At 46.8% G+C, this 19,941-nt stretch overlaps 1 protein-coding gene and 1 long non-coding RNA gene across 9 annotated transcripts in view; one reads left to right on the forward strand and one right to left on the reverse strand.

The window, feature by feature from the left end:
* Positions 1-3,255, forward strand: part of BAHCC1 (BAH domain and coiled-coil containing 1) — a 118,039-nt gene extending 114,784 nt beyond the window's left edge. For all 8 annotated transcript variants that reach the window (XM_080994318.1, XM_080994321.1, XM_080994317.1 and 5 more), the window contains 2 exons: positions 1,017-1,253; positions 2,328-3,255. In XM_080994318.1, coding sequence (XP_080850444.1) covers positions 1,017-1,253; positions 2,328-2,534 — 444 coding nt within the window. In that variant the 3' untranslated portion in view covers positions 2,535-3,255. The remainder of the gene's footprint in view (positions 1-1,016; positions 1,254-2,327) is intronic.
* Positions 1-19,941, reverse strand: part of LOC308471190 — a 28,755-nt gene that overhangs the window by 2,912 nt on the left and 5,902 nt on the right. Inside the window, exon 2 of the long non-coding RNA XR_013982771.1 lies at positions 18,583-18,629. This is a non-coding gene — a long non-coding RNA (uncharacterized lncRNA). The remainder of the gene's footprint in view (positions 1-18,582; positions 18,630-19,941) is intronic.

Below are 19,941 nucleotides of genomic sequence, written 5' to 3' on the forward strand. Positions count from 1 at the left end.
CTGTGCCTTTCAACAGGAGGATAGGCTAAACTTGGGAGGCTTCCTTCTCCGCTCTTCATACTGCCTTCCTGTAACTGACCTGGCGGAAAGACTCAAGTTCCCTTTCTCTTTTTTTTTTTTTGGGCGATAAAAGAACCATGAATTCCTGTTTTTACACTTCAGCCTCAGGTTAATCAATTAGGATGCTTGTGCTGCCCATCTCGGGCACACTTTGATCAGAAGTACATCCAAGTGAACACTTAACCACATAGACAGGCTCAGAACTGGGCTGCAAAACAGGCTTTGGGGCTTTCCTGAGCCCCACAAAGATTAGACTGGCGCTCGCTGCTGTGCATCGGCGGTCACCGAATCCTCCAGGTTGGCGAGGGATCACTGTCTTTACTAACTGGCATTCAGTTGTCCCAGATACTTCACACAGGAAATCTGCAATAGCAGCCAATTTTTTGTAAGCGCTTCTGCATTTGTGGGAACACGGCCGAGGTTTCATAGCGGCTAGCGGCCTCCTGCGAGTGGCTGGCGGGAGCCAGTTTTCTCCTGAGGCATGGGCTGGGTCTGCATTTAAGCTCTGGTGGGTACAGTGGGAACGAGCTGCTTCTCTTCCACGCACTCGGTCATCTTGCTTCCTGTGAGGCACCAGCCATGTTCTGTGTGTCTTGTCCCTAGGCTGCGTTCCATGTCAATATGGCCCTTCTGGGCACCCGTACCTCGCAGGACATAAAAACATGCCTGGCAACCCCATTCGGGTTTTTTTGTTGATTAGCCTCTCCCAGGGATTCTCGCTATAGCCAAGCTTGCTTTTGATCCAGAGTGGGCCCCTCACTTACGCTCCGTTGCTACAGGCTGCGGAGGGCATCTTCTGCTGTTGACACGCAGGGCTTTGTTTCCGTGGCAACAGTCAGAATCCCGTAGGTGGCAGAACCCCACCAGGGCCTGGAAGGCGGGGTGGTGGTGGGGACCCTATGCGAGACGCAGGCCCCTGTTTACTGTGCCTTAGCATGCTCTGCCCTTCCCTGCAGCGTCGTGGCATGAAGGGGAAAGCACGGAAATTGTTCTACAAGGCAATTGTACGGGGCAAGGAGACTCTGCGCATCGGTGACTGTGCTGTCTTCCTGTCAGCCGGGCGACCCCATCTGCCATACATCGGCCGCATCGAGAGCATGTGGGAATCCTGGGGCAGCAACATGGTTGTCAAAGTAAAGTGGTTCTACCATCCTGAGGAGACCAAGCTGGGCAAGCGACATAGCGATGGCAAGGTGAGAGGCCAGAAAGTGCTGGAAGCGAAATTTGGGAGCGAGAGTTAGGTGGGGGGAAGGAGGGTGAGGCAGGCACAGGGTGTGGCTGAACTAGTAGTACCTGGGATAGCTCAGTTGGTAAGAGCATAAAAACTCTTGATCTCAGGGTCGTGGGTTCGACCCCCGTGTTGGGCAAAAGATAGTTGCATTGCAGAGGGTTCTGGTTATATGATGCTCGTGGCCCCTGCCAACTTTACAGTTATACGAAGCAACACAAAGCATGCTCTGAACTAAAGTAAGGATGGGCTGCTGGTAGTTTGGGATCCAGTGGGAGATCACCTGCTATCCCATGTGCAGCCAGGAGTGGAGGGCCAGCAAGCTCTGGGGAAGCTGGTTGAACTTGCCCCATACCTTGGTTCTCAGATGGCTTAGGTGTCGAAGAAATTGGCTCCCGAACGCCACAAACCCAGAAGTGTTCCGGTTTGCGAACATTTTTCGGAAGCCGAACATCTGATGCGCCTTCTGCTTAAGCAGACTGGAAGCTCCTGCAGCCAGTCGGAAGCCGCACCTTGGTTTTCAAACAGTTTCAGGAGTTGAATGAACTACTGGAACGGATTACAGTGGACGCTCGGGTTGCGAACGTGATCCGTGCGAGAGGCACGTTCACAACCCGCAGCACTGCGCCTGTGCACGTGCGGGTTGCGATTCGCTGCTTCTGTGCATGCACAGAAGCCGAAACCCGGAAGTAACCCATTCCGGTACTTCCGCATTTCGGCACGTCCGTATCCCAAAAACACGCAACCTGAAGCATCTGTAACCCGAGGTATGACTGTATGTTAGAGAACCAAGGTAGCACTGTAATCTAATTGGCTAATGCTACCACACCGGGAGGGAGATTTCTGGAATGTGTGCACCCCAGCTTTCTATATCTCTTGTTGCTTTGAGCTGAAAAGTGATTGAATTCCCACAATGTCAGGTGCTTGCAGACTGGCAAACAACAATTCTTGCAGAGGACTTGGTCCTGGGGTCCGCGCATTGGCCCTTTTGTTTGCAAAAAACACAAGTGCAATATTTTGACATGTGGCCTTCTTGCAGAACGCGCTGTACCAGTCGTGCCATGAGGACGAGAACGACGTCCAAACCATCTCGCACAAATGCCAGGTGGTAGAACGTGAACACTACGAGCAGCTGACACGCAGCAAGAAATACCAGGACCGTCAAGACCTCTACTACCTGGCAGGGAGCTACGACCCCACCACAGGCCGGCTTGTGACTGCAGACGGCGTGCCCATCTTATGCTGAGACTGCGGGATGCAACCACTGCTCCAGGGCCGGAAAACGGCTGGCGGGGTGGGGGTGTGGGTAGGAGGGCCAAGGGACAGTGGCAAGGGGGCCCGTCTCCTCTCACCGTTTCCTGCCCGTTGGATGCAAGGCCCTGAAATATGCAAGGTTCCCGGCTTTGCCATGCCCCGGGGTTGCAGGCTGATCCCGGCTCCCCACACGGCTCTGTACAGATTTGAATCCAAGCCATACTTTCCCTAGTACCTCTGACTGTTTGCCGCAGGCCAAACACAAATCAGGTTACCGCTCTATTTATTTCGTGTGTAAATAGTGTATTTCTGACGGGAAGTTTTATGGAAAAAGAAGCAAACGAGACAAAAAAAAAAAGAGGCAGGTTTTACGGGGGTGGGAGGGTAAGGGGGCTATTTGATGGGTTTTATTTTGTGTTCGATGCACTGTTTTCCCTCCAGCTTAGCTGGGGGCGCGGATGCCAGGCAAGCATGTAAATACAGAAGGGGGCACTTGAAGGCCGCGGCAGCGCAGGCTCCGAAAGGCCACGCTGACCTCACAAGACTGTGTATTATAGACTCCCCTCACCCGTCCCCTCCTACCCTTTTTTATTATTATTATTATTAATTATTATTATTATTATTGTTATTCTAATGATAATTATTCTGACAATGTCTGCGGATGTTAATATGCTCCTGTTAAAGAGAAGATTATATATATTATTATAAAATCAGGATCTAGTATTCTGGTCTCTGTATCTCGGGGTCGGGGATATTCCTAGCTTTGGTTTAGGTCCATAGCTTAGCTGTAAAGCAACACACGCCTTGCAAGGAAAAGATCCTATGTCCATTCCTTGGCATCTCCAGCTAAGGCTGGGGAAACTTCATCAGAAACCCTGGCTATCTGTTCTACATGCAGCTGCTGGGTGACCTTGGGCTAGTCACACTTCTTTGAAGGCTCTCAGCCCCACTCACCTCACAAGAGTGTTTGTTATGGGGGAGGAAGGGAAAGGAGAATGTTAGCCGCTTTGAGATTCCTTCGGGTAGTGATAAAGTGGAATATCAAATCCAAACTCTTCTTTATCAGTGTAGTCCAAACTGAGCTAGATAAACCAGCGATCTTACTCGGTACTGTATAAGACAGCTTACCTGTGACTTCTTTGGACACTTGACCCTTTCACATAAGGTATAATTTCATTAAAGGAGCTTTGTGTGCAAGCCCCGCTGCAATGAATAGATGGGACAGGCCCATCACATACATCCACTCATGGGCAAATCTCATTCTTTTCAATGGGACTTGTACAACGGATGCAGGTACCTAGTTTATTACAACGTTTAGCAGAAGCTGTCACTCTCATGGGAGCTGAATGTACTTTGGCTTATGCCTACCTGCACAGATCTATAGATATTATCGAGTTGACATGTTCCTGTTTGAGCAGTCCTTGCAACAGACACTTGTGGGTTAGAGAACAAACGGCACTTGCGATATTTCAGTAATCTTACATGAAATTATAAAGGCAACATTCCGCCAGAAAATAATTAAGAGAGAGCCCCTCCAACCAAAGTAGCTGGACAGTATACTAGCAGATGAATTTTACACAGCCCGGAGAAAATAAGTTTTATGGCTGCTGCTTGCAATATGGGATAGGCTAGATATCCGGCTGCATCCCACCAGTTCTGTGACAGATGCTTGACAACCTTTTTTTTTTTTTTTTTTGCAGTCCAAGGAGAGATCCAAAAAAAGAGAGGTAAACTGAGCTCCTGGGGGGACTGCTAATGTAGCTATATCTATATTTTCAGTGTAGTGAGTCACATGTCACGCATCGGGATCATGGGATAAGGAGGGTCAGGAGCCAGAGCTTTGTATAGATCTTCTGCTAGACTTAAGCTTCCAGTTATTCTGCAAACGATCCTGTGCAAGTTGTCTCCATAAGTGGAGGGCATAGAGCCTGCACCAAGTCCTACATAGAGCTTTGGAAGAAGCTGTGCATGTGAAATAGATTTGCTGCAGCAGCCATGTCCTCCCTCCCAAGTTTTACTCATTTCTGGCTGGACAAGAGGCAACCAATAATCTCCAGAGCAAATCTGTATTTTAGAAGATCACATAATTTATGTGCTTTCTGGATCATCCTGGCTACTCAAGAACCTTCATCGTTCTCTATTCTCCATGGCATGCTTGCCACCTTAGATGGCAAGAGAAGAACTGAGGAAAAAATAGTTCAAACTGTAACTTTCTGGGCTTTTTCCCCCAAGGGGGCAGATATTGGGCTCAGAAATATATGACCAACGCCAGTTCTAGACATTTGGGGGTTTATTTTTCCACATCAGGGTTTACAGACAGATCACCTAACTTGCCCATTGGTTTCAGGAGAGCCTTACCGCTGCTATTTTACAGTAGGTGTGTAATCATTTTGGAATAAATGAAAAACTGAGCTAAACAGAGCTCCGTGGGTTGAATTCCATTACTGTATTACTAAAAGGCACAGAAGATCAAATCACTATTTCTGGGGGAGGGGGGTGTCTCTAGTGACAGTGGCAGCAAAGCTCTCTTTTCTTTTTATGGCTGTCTATGGCCACCATCCATATATTTACTTACCATGCCCCAGAAACTGCAGTATCCCTTGACTTTGTTAAGGACCAATGGTTGTCATCTCAAAAAATAAAATAAAAAATAAAAATAGTGGCATGAGTCACTTTTAACCCTCTAACACACCAGAATAATGCAACATCTGGGGCATGGTGAGAAAATAAAATGGCTACCTGTAGAAGCTCTGCTAAGACAGGCACAGCTCAGGAAAGTTACCAAGTCCAAGAGAATGCCTGCATGGTTAATGAGCAGAGTTAAGGAAGCTATTGAAGATATAAGAAGGGGTCCTTCAGAAAACTGAAGTCTTGCCCAAATGAAAACAAAATTGGGCCTATGAAATGCAAGTGACAGGAATTAAGAAAATGAATTTGAGGGGCCTGTCACTAAAAACTTTCAAAGTATCAATTTAAGGAATATTTACAATATAATTTGTGGGTAGGGAGGCAAGCTGGACCATTGAATGACAAGGAAGCGAAAGGTATGCTAAAGGAGAGAGCACAGATTGCATAACAGGTGAGTGAATTCCTTGCTTTCCTACCTGAATTCCTACCTTAGTTCTTCAAACTTCCAGAAATTGTAAATTCAGGCATGGATATCTGCCCTGTGTATCTCACAGTAAAGATGAACAGTGGTGAGAAGAGATGAAGTTCCAGGCTTATTTACAAATTAAACATTTTAACAAATCACCAGTTCCAGATGGTATTCCATCAAGAGTTCTAAAAATGTGAAAGTGCTGATCTTCTAACAAAAATACCTAGCTTGTCTCCAGGAACAGCATTCATATCTGAATACTGGAAAGTGGCCAACATAACATCCATTTTTAAAAGGATCCAGGGGGATCCAGAAAATTACAGGCCTGTTAGCTTAATGTCTGTTCCGGGTAAATTGATGGAAAGCATTATTAAAGATAAAATTATCAAGCATACTAAAGAACGAGTATTTCTGAAAGAAAAACCAACATGGCTTCTGCAAAGGTAAGTCCTGTCTTACTGAAGTTTTGGACTTGTTCTTTGAGAGTTTCAATAAGCATGTGGACAGGGGGGACCCAATACACATTATGTACTTGAACATTTGATAAAAGTTCCTCATTGAAAACATCTGAAACTTATTGGTCCTGGGATAATAAGACAGGTCCTCTTATGGACTGGTAAACTAAAGAACAGAAGTAGACAGTCGCAAAAATTGAGAGAGATAGAAAGTAGGGTCTCAAAGATCTGTATCAAGACTTATTTTTAACTTGTTCATAAACGATCTGGAAACAAGTGTGCCAAGTTTGGTGATGGACTTCCAGATTATTCAGGGTGCAAAAACAAAAAGGGGTCACGAGGGAGCTCCTAAATGATATCTCCAAACAGGACGAGTAAGTTTTAAAATGGTAAATGTGGTTCAATATAATGTAAGTGTAAGGTGATGCACATTGGGACGGAATATCCAACTTCTCATGGGAACTGATGGGCGTTTGAATTGGCGGTGGCTGACCTGGAAAGAAAACTGGAAAACCGCCCGTAATCGTAATGAATTTGTACAAGCCTCTGGTGTGTACGGTTCTGTTTGTTGCCTATCCAAAGGAGTACTGGAGCTGGAAAAGGTACAGGAAAGAACAACCAAAATGATGGAGAGGGTTGGAGCAACTTCTCTTCAAGCAAAGGCTGCAATGTTTGGAGAAACGTTGACAGCTATGTACTATAAGAAGTGATGGTCTGCAACTTGGGACACCTTTAAATTGAGTTAGGCAAATTCATGGAGTATAAGGTTATTTATCAGTGGCTCACAGTCGTGATGACTATATATGACCTGCAGGATCAGAGGCAATATGCTGGGCAGTACAAGAGGGCAAGTGCGATTCCAATCGTATCCTGCTTGTGAGTCCCTCTGATGGGCCACTGGGAACAGTGCTGAGGCACATGGGCTTCTGGTCTGAGCCAGCTGGGCTGCCATTATCTTTTGAAGCATCCACTGTGGGCAATGGCCAAAAATAACTATTGAAAAAGGGGGAGAGCCAGGGAGACAAATGCAGCAAAACGAATGGCAAAAGTTCTCCCGTCCCTTTTGTGCAAAAGGTACATGGCCTCTGTCTCCACTATATAACAAACTCCACAGAAATAAGGCTTAACTTCTTCTCATCCGCATGCAAACAGGTTCCTAAAGACACTTGAGTATTGGACCAAAATAGATGGGATGTGGAAAATCCATGATGGGATCCTGATTTAAATAAACAACAACAACTTTAAAACTGCTCTGCTAACAGAATCTGAGCACCCAGCAGCTTGTGCATTGAAGGAGATGGCGTTTTCATTTTTTACTCCACTCTCACTTCCCTGATCTAAATTCCTCCACCACCAGGTTGACATTAACTTTGTGTAGGCAGGGTGAGTGGGTGTGAATCGCAGATACAGTACAGTTTGAGATAAGCACATTAGATGAGGAAAAGAGCTCGAGGGGAGGGTTAAACACACAGTGCATTGATGCTCTGATCAAAACTTCAGATCCCTGCATCTGCTTTGAAATGTAAAAACAATTAAAGCAACCTGATCACAAGTTTTCTGTGCCCTGTTTGGTTCCAGACTGATCCAACTGCCCTTCGGAAGAACTTTATTCCTGGCTCCCCTGAACTCTCCATGTAGTAGAATTGCCCTGTTCAGTAATTCTGTTTACTCCTCCGAATTTCTGCTTGCTATATACCTGTTAACAAAGTGCAGGAGACCCAGGAAAAAGGAGGGCAGAGCTGAACCCTCTTCTCTCTTGTAGGTGCTGTATGGCCACGCTTCAGGTACAGCATTCACTTTCACGTTCCTGCTGATGCTAGGAAAACTCCCTCACAGTCAATGCAATGGATGATTAAGGCTGCAGTGATTAAGGTTTCAGTCCTGGGACACCTGTAAGTCCCATTAAATACGGTGGTGCATATACTTCTCAGTAAACTGGCATAGGGTGCAGCAGAAAGAGGAGGAGACCAGCTGCCTGACTGATTTTGGCAGTGCCCCAAGTAGGGCTTGAACAGCTGTGCGATAAGCAAAGATTCAGGAGAGAAAAGCGGAATTTTTGTTCGACAATATTTTTTTGCATTATTATTTATCCTGCTTTTCTAAAAAGGCATTTAAAACAGTTTGCAGGGGAATTAATTTTTTTTTTTTAAAAATTTGATTAAAAATAATGCACGACACTAAAATAGCAGCATTTATAAATCAAACGAGTTGAAAACAGCCAAGCTTAAAACTCCTAAAAGCGCGATATTATTTGAAAATTAAAAGTCTGCAGAATTGTTGGGGTTTTTAAAAGTGTTCAATGGCTAAAAATGAATAAAAGGAAAAATAATGGGAAGCTTGCAGAGCTCCATAGGGAAGACATTCCATAACTTTGGGGCTGGCAACAAAAAGGCCCTGCCTCCTGAAATCATCTATCAGATGTATTGCAATGACCGTATGGAAAACATGTCATCTGATGCTAACCTTAATGCCCGGTCAGGTTCATATAATACAGGGGGTGGGGAACCTTAGGCCTAGAGAGCAAATGCAGCTGTCCAGGCCTCTCCATTGACCCCTCAGGATTTTCCCCAGGCTACATCCCTTGCTTCACACCATCATCAACTGCTTTTGCCTGGCTGGGATGTATTCTTGGACAATTGCTTGCCTAGATGGAAGATGAAGAAATGTGCATGTGAAAACGTCTTGCTTTTGTATGACCAGAATGCAGCCTGCTGTACAAAGGTAAGAGCTGCATATATTGCTCCAACAATATTTTTGCCTCTGGCCTTAGAAAATGTTCCTTGCCCCCGATATAGGAGCAAAGGGTTCTTGAGATAACCCAGTTCCATGCAGGTGTTAAAAGCACCAGAGGCCTGTAAAACACACACAGAGAGACAATCCCGTGTCTGAAGGAGGACTTGGGCCCTGTAGTGGGTTGATTAATGTCAATCTAAGTTTGCCAGACTGCATTTTAGCTTTAAAACTAACCAACATACTTAAGTCTAATTAATGCACAAAGGGGTTAATAACAGAGCAAGCTGTCCTGCCAGACCTAGCAAGGTCACTTCCTCTTACCTCGGGAGGATATGGGTAAGCAAGCCTATTGCTCAACCTCCTGTCAACCTGATAAGCTCAGCATATAAAGAGGCTTGAGCTGGTTGCTCCAGTTCAGATCGCATGGCTCTCACAAGCCACTTTTGAGTTCCCATACCAGTAATTTAGGAACTTTCACCACTGTAACTAAGCCAGGTTTTACTGCTTATGCAACCTTTTCTGAATGCTGTATGGAAAAACGTGAACCTTGGGAGAATTTGTAAGTAAACCATTTTTAACTTCGCAAACATGGTCTTTTTCTATGCTAGGGGAAGAGGGAAGTTTTGGAATTCACAGGGGCATATTTTAAAGTCCAACAACCTATATTTACATGCTTAACTTTGCTGCATGTTTTGTGATTTTAAATCTCCGCTAGGGTTCTCTCACTAAAGGGTACTTGCCCCAAACTTGAATCTTGGCATCCAGGAATTCTCCTTCCTATATACTAATTTTTTCCTTGAACCAACAAACCAGAAAAATGCAGTTCTTCCATCTCTTCTTTCCTTGTTCCTTTGGTCTTCACACCTAGTCCACCTTTTCTGTGGCACTCTTGCTTGCTTATGGTAGCAGGCAGGCAGGAAGAAGATGCCCAAAAGGATCAGAGGAGGAACAGCCTAGAGAAGCTGCGCCTACAACTTAACTGAAGCTAAAGGATGAAATCTCAAAGTTTCCGCCAGTGCCACACTTCTGGGACTCCTCTGTTTCACTGACACATAAAGGCAGCCACAACACACACAGGTACAATGCCCTCTCAGTCAACTTGATCCGGCAGAAGCATTGCCACATTTTGTGTACAATAGGGCTTTATTGCATTTAACAGCTGTATGAAAAACACCCAATAAAGGGGTGGGCGGGTCACAGGAGCAGAAGCCCCACTGCTGTATTACCATGATGTGGATAGCTTCTGATGTTGAATTTCTATCATGTGACTGTTAAGAAGTAGAAGAACCCTGCTTGGGAGTGGGGATCAGCTGGCAATCTTATTTCCAATGCACCAGGGAGGGTGGCAAGTCCCAGGCTGACAGAGCTGGTTGCTTCCTGTGGTGGCCATTTTTCTCTTGCAGGTGGGAGAGAGAGGAGGGCTTTTTGTACCCTCCCAGTATTGGCCAACCCTGGGAGATGAGGCTCCTCTTTCCTTGCAGATTTGGGCAAGTGGGTACACTTCTCAGCAGGTTCAAGCTACACAATACGCTCCGTGATCAAGACAAATGACACCTCCTGCCAGTGGTTGGAGGCCACAGAATAATGGCAGTCACAAGCCGCTCTGATCAATAAAGTACATTTCATCAGGTTGGTGGCAATTAGTTTTTAATATTGCAAAGCAATCAGGAATGAGGCAGGCTTAATTATTCATGCAAGAAACACTGGCACCTGCCCCTAATAAGGCAAAAAGAGCTTGACACCAAGGACTTTGTCTGTTGTCCCCCGCAGTCCCTGGCTGGCTTGGGAGATGCCAACCTAGGCTATTCTGCAGTAGGGTATACAGTATTACATATGACCAAGGGCTCCTCCAGACAGCCTGTTTACTGAGCATGTATCCTGGTTTGATTATGTGGAGGTTAGACTATGCCCAGTCTTTACTGAGCATTCTGATCTGTTTGCAGGAATGTTATAAAACAATGAGCATTCATCTTTCAGGCTGCTTATATGTCTGGCTGCTGACTGTTTATTCAGCCCACACCTTTTAAAGTGTGTGTCTCTGTCACTTTCCCTAACTCTAAAACATATTGGTGTGGGGTTTTGTTTTGGTTTTTGGTTTTTTAAAGTTTGTTGTGCCAGGCCTACAAAGCACTGCAATGCTCTTCAATTGAGTAAACCTAAATTCTGTGGATGCGCATGAATCTCTCCAACAAATTAGTGATCGTCTGAAGGCACATTTTGTGTGATCACACCTAGAAAGTGGGCCCATTTAACAATTCATTCTTACAGAGGCAGTTTCCACCCCTCAGAATTACAAAGGTACGGCTGCAGATAGCCTCCTGGGCTGTGTATACAACCTACAACCGCACCAAGCAGGTCACAACATTCAGCCTTCTAAGAATCTCTGCTTTCCTTGCGGGAGGTGGGTGGAAAGGAAGGGGGGTTTGCCCACAAACTTTGAAAGTATGTGGGAAATACCTGGAGAAATCTCAGGTATGGAGGTGGGAACAGGGAGGCAGAGCAGTATTTGCAGTGATTGGAAGCTGCAGCTTCAGTACCTACCATGTTTCTTCTCCCTTCTGAAGAGCGGAAGCAGATTAAAACTACACAGCATAATCACCTATTTGCTAATTAGAATTGCTAACAGTTTTACTAGCTCCTGCGCCTTGAACAGCAGCTTGATCCACACACACTAGCAGATTATAGTGCCCCTCTGTGAAAAGCTTCTGCTCCTCACTTCAGTAGATCAAGCGGCTATTAAAGGCACACAAAGCAGGTTAGGCCCCCTTTTTTCTTCTTTTTTACTATCATCTGGTAACCATGGGAAAAATGGAAACAAACACATACAGGTTAGAACTCCCCCTCCCCCCCCCCAGCATACAAATGGGGTAACCAAGGACCAGAAATGTTAATATTTGTTCTTAAGAAGCTTAGGTATAGCCTAGACCAGGCATGGCCAAATTTGGCCCTCCAGCTGTCTTGGGACTTCCATTCCCATCATCCCTGACCACTGGTCCTGTTAGCTAGGGATGATGGGAGTTGTAGTCCCAAAACAGCTGGAGACCCATGTTTGGCCATGCCTGGACCTAGACAAACCCTGTATTTTCAACCAGTGGGCAACCTGAGGCTCAGGCCCCAAATATGTGACCCACACACCCCTCCTCCAGACTACTCTGTCCACTCCTATAGACACAGTCATAGTCATCCCTTGTGACATAGTCACTATACTAGGTTTACCAGACGTTCCCGGGGACAGTCCCTGGATTTGCAAATCTTTCCCCGGACAGATTCCGTCCTCAGAATGTCCCCAGATTTGCAAATCTGTTCCCGGGAAATATGGCAGTGGCAGCCTCAGCAGCCCGGAACCAGTCTGGTAGCGCAGTTGGCTCTGGCTGGCTTCAGGAGTTGCTCACTGCCGTGGCGCCCGCCATTTTTCCTTGCCGGAAGTCCCCATATGATGTGTCGTGTGCGATCTCCTGCCCCCTTCCCCCTTTGTTTTGACTGATCAGGGGAGGCTTGGGAGTCGTGGGCGAGTGACCATTGCCCAGTTTTTAAAAACTCTGTGCATTTATGTTTCATGGGGTTCGAAAGAAGGACTTTGCACCTTTATACAATATGCATGTATGCTTGGGCCCGGGGTCTTTTGCCTCACCATCTCCACTACTGACTCCCTGTTGCTACTCAGCTTAAAAAAAAAAAAAAAAAGGGTCCCTGGAATCATTGAAAAAAATCTGGTAACCATACACTACACATTCTCACATGCTTTTGCCTTGCTGAAATGTATTCTTGAAATGTGGTCCTCCTACCTTTGGCTCGCTTGGTTGAGCAATGAAGAGATGCACACACCTCAGAAACCTCTTTCTTTTGCAGGGCCTACAGCACAAAGTTTGCTCCATGGCCTCTCTTTGTCTCTGGCCCTGGTAGATGGGCCCCAGGTAGGTCGTTCATGAAGGAATTTGGCCCTCGGTCTTAAAAAAAATGGCCCATGCTTTCTGAGAGAAGTTCAGCTCTTTGGAGGAGACCAAGAAGAGTGAAAGAACCCAAGAAGATTGTTCCAGCTGTGACTACCATCTCAATCTGCAAAGCCATTCATTCCAGCTGCTATAATTACACAACTTTGCCACTAATAGAAATGCCATCCCTGTGCTCTCCCAGAGAGGAAAAGCACCTCACTTTGGGCTTGTTGCTTCAGTTCAGCTCATTTCCTCTCCATCCTCATGCTCTACTTACTTGTTGGTCCAAGAGTAATAGAGAAACCTCAGTATGTTGCTCAAAACAAAAAGGAACTGAAGTATCTGGAAAGCAGGTTGGGGTAACTAGGGAAGGGAAGTATATTTTAAGTGCACCCTGGGTAGCAGGTTTAAAACCAATTAACCCTCTAATTTTCAGAGAGTGGTGATTGCCTTTTTCCTGGCCTTCAGCACCTTCAAAATAGGCAGTCAAACAGGTGGAGGCCACAATGAAGAAGAAAGGCTTCCCCACTCATTTTATTTGTCTTCTAGCTGCTGAAGGCACAAAGCCTTGCTAGGAAGCCACAACAGAGGTGTCAACTGTATTTATTCTGAATCTGTGTCACGATGCTGCTCTGGCAGAGTTGCCAGATTCAGACTCTGGGTGGGTTCCTGTTCCCTTAAGAGTCTCATAAAACAGATAGTGCTGCAGTAATGGGAGCTGCTGTGTGTGTAATAGTAAGGCCCATACCAGGTGAATTTTTAAAGCACATTTTAAAGCTTTCTCAAGGTCTGGGCTTGACAACTCCATGCACTTACAGTTTAAGAAGCCCATTAGCTCCAACAGAGGGAATTTTAATTGATCATCTGCGCTGCTTATCAGCAAGCAATCCCTTTTGCAAGTAGCCGTTTAAATCCAGTTCAAAAGGGGAAAGTGTGAATTGGCCCTGGTAGTCAATTCTGTTAATCCGATTTGTTGGGAATGGAGGAGGAAGGAAGGAAAGCTGGGAGGTCCTACTTGCTGCTGATGGGCAAATCAATATATGTTGTCGTGGGGACAGAAGCAATGAAAGCTTTCCCAGGCACTGTTTGCAAGAATTATAGCAGGGTATTGTACGAAATTTCAGCTCAAGACTATGTCCCAACATATTAAAATGTTCCAAACTGCAGAATGTCACCAGGTTTCGCCTTGTCATTAATGACAACTATAAGCATTAAGCAGCAACTAGAACAATTGCATGGTCACCAGTACTATGGTTGTGGTGTCCCTCGGCTGTGTGAAAGAAACACTTGTGTGTACATGTGTATTTAATAATCCATGTTCACACATATTTGAATGCTAGTAACTCTGATTGGGTCATAGTTTCCAGACATGTGTGTGAAAGTAAGGTAAAGGACTCATGGACAGTTAAGTCCAATCAGAGGCGACTATGAGGTTGTGGTGCTCACCTCGCTTTCAGGCCGAGGGAGTCGGCGTTTGTCCACAGACAGCTTTCCAGGTAATACGGCCAGCATGACTAAACTGCTTCTGGCGCAACAGGACACTGTGACGGAAACCAGAGTGCACGGAAATGCTGTTTACCTTCCCGCCGCAGAGGTACCTATTTATCTACTTGCACTGGCATGCTTTCGAACTGCTAGGTTGGCAGGAGCAGGGACAGAGCAATGGGAGCTCAGTCTTTCACAGGGATTCAAACTGCTGACCTTCTGATTGCAAAGCCCAAGAGGCTCAGTGGTTTAGACCACAGCGCCACCCGCGTATTGTAGTTTATGTATGAAAGTACATAAACTACAATACTATGGAAAACACTAGTGCAACACACTTTACGTGAACAAGTCATTGTTGTTGTCACGTAACAAAACTATTGCAAATCCACTAGGATTTTAAAGAATATAGAAGGCAAGCAATTTTGGGAGGGGAGAGAATCATGTAACTTAAAATATAGTATAGGTTGGTCAAAGGATTTATATCTTTTTGTCATCAAATGAGGGTGGTCTCTCCACTCTCCGGTGTGTTGTAAGTTTGGAACTATAAGAGAGGGTGTACTCACAAGTATGCAAAAAAGAATCCAGGACCTGCTGATCTTGAGATGCAAGAATTTGAGTGGCACCTGGAGGGAATTAGGCAGAAATGGCCCACCTCCTTGCAGACCTTTTGTAGAGCAAATTCTTGTGGTTAGCCAGCGCAATTGCTGCAAATTATACAAGCGGCATGGAGTTTGTTCCAGTGGGAGTGTGCAGTTGCCTCATGCAGAGCTAATCTGACACTGTGTGTGTGTGTGTGTGTGTGTGTGTGTACATGAGCACACAAACCTTTCGTCTGGATTTTTCTCATGGCCTGGGGGAGAAAAGAAAGCAGAGAAACTAGTTTTGGGGAGTCCTGGCTGAGACGCACTATCTCCTTTGTTGGCACAAACAAAATACTTCTGTGCATTCTGGAGCTGTCCATTTGCCGCTGAGCGGAAGGCACAGTTAAAGTAGAATGTAGGAACGTTTAAGAAGCGCTCAGTGTAAGGTGGGGAGGCTCGTCCATGTGGATTTGATCTGAAAGGGTAGATGCAGTGAGAGCCCAGGTGAAAAGCATTATTGCTTATGAACGTGTTTTACAGTAGCAGCCAAATTTAGAAGCTTGAATGGGTCAGGCACAGAAACAGAAAGAGAGAGAGCCTGTCGCCCTCCAGATGTTGTGGGATTCCTTCCAGCATGGCCAACGGTCAGGGATGATGGGAGTTGTGGTACAGCAGCATCTGGAGAGCCGCAGTTTACCCATTCATGCCGCACTACAAAGTGACACTTGCCTGTTATTAAAATCTGTCGAAGAGCAAAGTAGTGGTGTGAGTTACAATGAGTTAGGCTGTATGGTGCCCGCTGGGTCCCTTCTAATTCCTGGACCCGGCAAAGGTTAAAAATCTAACTGAGGATCCCATTGTTGAATTAGCCAGGCAAGGGCCACAATGGCCCCTAAGTACAGGAAAGGAAGTTGCTCTGTGGCAAAAGGGCAAATAGGTGGGCTCCCTCCATCACCTGCTGGTAGTGAAGAGGACAACAGCGAGAGAGGATGTGTGTGAGCTGGGCTGGAAGCAGGTGGATGCCCTGAGAGCGACAGCCATGCTTTATTTCTGTTGAAATCCAAGGCTGTGGCTATGGGAAAAGCAAGCCCTCCGCTGTAGGCTCAGGTTGTACATGTGTGTAAATGAACCATGTATCATAAAGATATCACAGCCTCCACTGCCCCTCATTCCAAGGAAACCAAACCCTGAGAATTGGGCCTGGAACCTCTGGCGTCTCACACTGCTCAGAGGCGAGTGTCATGGAACAGAATGAACGACGAAGGCTCCTGTCAGGGGTTCAGGGACAGAGGCACAGGGTAGGCAGGAGATGGAGAGCGATGGGGATGAATCCCAGGACAGCGAGGAAGAGGATGACGATGACTCTAGAGATTCCATGAGTCTTTCCAGCGAATCAGAGGATTCCCAGAAGGGGGCGCCGGTGGTCAAGGCCAGGGGAGCCCCAGGGGGGACGTGTCAGGAGCAGGGGGCCAGCGGGGGATCCCAAAGTGGCAGCTGGGCGTCAGGACCAGCCTCCCCGCCAGAGTGCAGCGAAGGGGGTGGAGGTTCCAGTGTATCAGGGGAGGCGGCTCCGGCAGTAGAGAAAGGAGGGAGGTCGGAGCAAGCCACCCTCCCGGAAGGGGAGGGGAGTAGTGAAGGGAGTAGCGTAGCTGTCAAAAGGAAAGTTAGAGGTTGGGCGCGCGCGCCAAGTTCAAATGTAGAGGCGCGCGGAAGTACAGGGAGCCCGGAGGAGGGGCCAGGTCCCAAAGCCCGCAGGAGGGGGCAAGAGCAGTCTGATTCCGCGTCGGAGGAATCCAGGAGGGGCGAAACCCCAGCGGGCAGAAAGACCCTGCGGAAAAGGAAAGAGAGAAAGAGGTGGAGCAGCGCAAGCCTCTTAAACTGGTGCAGGGGAGGGACGGATTCAGAAGGGACTTCAGCGGTCTAAGCCTAACAGACGTAGGGCTGCGCGCCTCGGATCTGAAGCAAACAATGAACTGCAATAAACACTTTTGTATATAAGAAAAGAAAGGCGTTGGTCTTTTGTGAGCTGAGACTTGAGGCAGCCCTGACAGCTCCCTTCTCCTCGTGTCACCTCTCAGACAGAGTACAGTCATACCTCATGTTACGTCCGCTTCATGTTACGTCCTTTCAGGTTACGTCCTGCGGCGACCCAGAAGTACCGGAAAGGGTTACTTCCGGGTTTCACCGCCCGCACATGCACATGGGAAATTGAGTTTAGTAGGTTCACCCAGGCATGGGTGTTGCTAGGATTTTGGCTAGCGGGGGCAGGCCTTTTGTTGGTGGGGGGAGCAGACCTCAGTTAGCTATGTATTTTTATTGATTTTTATTGATGGGGGGGCAGCTGCCCCTCCCTGCCCCCCCGGCTACGGCCATGCACCCAGGTGTTCTGGGCTGCGCTCGAGGCATTTAAGCCGGCACACCAAATGGAAATCACACATACAGAGCAAATCCTACATGCCTACTCGGAAGTAGGCCCAACTACATTCAGTGTGACTTGGTTCCTGGCATGGGCATAGCCAGGATTTATGTTGGGCGGTAGGGCATGACTCCTACCTGTCATCATCCTCTGTCTGGCTCCGTCTAGCAGATTCAGAATGAAATGTCTCAACAGCAGTTGTTTCAAATTACTTTTTAGACCCCAAACACTCAGAAAAATCTGTCTGAATCTGTCTACTTTTAGTATTTTTATTTATTTACTTTGATGGGGAGGGGACAGCTGGCTCCCAGCCCGGCTACGCCCATGGTCCCAGGTAATGAGTATCGGACTGCAGCCTTAACAAAGTCGACATGAAAGTGTCCTTTAACTCACAGCTCCCACTACTGTAGCTGCAGCTGCTTACAAGGGCCCCTGCAGTGTTAGTGCTGCCATGGGACCTGCACATGGGTAGAGACTTGAGGATAACAGCTTCCATTTTTTTAAAAAATGAGCAATAAATGCAAGCCCCTATGTGCGGCAGTGCCCCCAAATGAGCTGTCAGTTACATCTGAAATTAACATTAGGAGGCTGGTGTCCTTGGCTTTTGGGCTAGGCCCTAGGGGACGCGGGGGACGCTCTGGGTTAAACCACAGAGCCTAGGACTTGCCGATCAGAAAGTCGGCGATTCAAATCCCCGTGACAGGGTGAGCGCCTGTTGCTCGGTCCCTGCTCCTGCCAACCTAGCAGTTCGAAAGCACATCAAAGTGCAAGTAGATAAATAGGTACCGCTCCAGTGGGAAGGTAAATGGCATTTCCGTGCGCTGCTCTGGTTCACCAGAAGCGGCTTAGTCATGCTGGCCAAGTGACCCAGAAGCTGTACGCTGGCTCCCTCGGCCAGTAAAGCGAGATGAGCACCGCAACCCCAGAGTCGGCCACACCTGACCTAATGGTCAGGGGTCCCCTTTACCTAGGGGTTGGAATATGCCATGATGTGGCAGGCGGAAGGTATTCCTCTTCAGGAGAGCGGGGGTAAAAGTTGTGAGGAAACTAGAGGTTTTCTGAATTTCCACAACAGTGTGAGCTTAATTAGATAACTACCTCCAGCAGCAGTGCTTGGGCAAAGTGTGCCCATGATGTCTATCCGAACTGTTTCTGAGCGATTATTGTCCCACAGCAAGACACAGCCAAAACGCTTCGCAAGATGAGGCCAGAACGTGGATTAAGAGTAACAACTTTAGGCTGCTGTACGCGGCTACTACAAATCCAACCACAGAATCCCCCAGCAGAGGAATAAGGATGAAAAAAGAGGTATTTGCCAAAACAAAAACAAAGATAACTTACCTTCATGTTCTTCCACAGTCACTCCAGGAACCAGAGACAATAACTTTCTAGAAAGAAAGAAAGAAAAATCTGTTTGTTAAGTATCTTCCCTGCTGACTTGTTTGAAAAAGGCCAAGTCTATAGCCCCTCATGATTCCTTCCTCTTCCTATGAGAAAAAAAATGCATCCTTGTTTAAAAGGACAAAATATGCAGGATGCTTTTCCTTTGTGATGTGGATTTTTCATTGCTCGTGCAAAGATTGCCCTCCTGTGCAGCAGAAGCTGGGATTCTGCATCTACCTCACCTGCCTCACCTTGGGCTGGCCGCAACTCCACAGATGCTGAACTACCTGTGAGGAAGCTCTGCCAATCCCTAGATAGAGCAGGAGATAAACTAGCTCTCCTCTGGGATGCCTGGAAACCAACAGACCCAAACACAGTCTTAAGACATGCACCCAGTAACAGGCACCATGACACTTTATATGGCAGCACAATGTACATACATTTGCATCAGTAACACACAGGTATTCTAGCATGTGCATGTTTCTTTGGCCCATAGGTATAGCCACTGCCCTCAAGCAACACTTTGTCTGAAGTCTGTACCAAAACAGCACTTGTATGCACCATAATGGCAATAATGCCTTGGTGAGATCTTTTTTTATCCCTGACTTTGCATCCCCCAGTTCTGGCAACAGGACAAGAGCATAAAATTCTGGAGAGGCCAGTAAAAATTCTGGCTGGTGACAATCCTCCTAGTATCTGTGTCAGCAATTGGACTACTGCAGGGACCCAATTCCAGCTCTCATGCCAGCAACAATACGTGTGTGATTGATCCTCAAAGCTGTAGTCGCAGTGCAGTGGCTCATTGGATAGGACTATTTAAAAGGGGGGGGGAGCACTTGAATGTGTGCATTAGTGTTCCAGAAGAAGTGAGCAATGTCCTTGTTGTTTTTTCTTGCCTGTCCTTGAATGACTGTTATGTTCATGTTGTTTGCAGAACAGGTGCAACTAGGTGCAAATACAAGCAGAAACACTGGGGGATAGCCTTGGAGATTTTTCATGCCATTTGTTCTTCTACATATGGGGCAGGCAGGCAGGTTAACTTGTACAGCTTGGAAGTCCTCTTAGATCCCGGCATATAGTCCTGATGGACAAATCGAAGGTGTGGATGACAACTCTGAGAGGAGGAGCAGCAGCTGTAGGAGAGAATAGCTGTAGCAATCTGGCTCATAACTGAAAAAGCTACCCTGCAAGTCCAGCATCCATAAAACTGAGTTAGAGTCTGTCTACACACTACCTGGAGCAGATCAAGCGGGCATATTTCAGTGTCCAGCACATTTTAGGAGCATAGGAAGGTTATTTGTGTGCCCAGCCTCAGTA

The sequence above is a fragment of the Podarcis pityusensis genome, assembly GCF_964106645.2.
Source record: "Podarcis pityusensis genome assembly, chromosome: 2".
Taxonomy (NCBI): Eukaryota; Metazoa; Chordata; class Lepidosauria; order Squamata; family Lacertidae; genus Podarcis; species Podarcis pityusensis.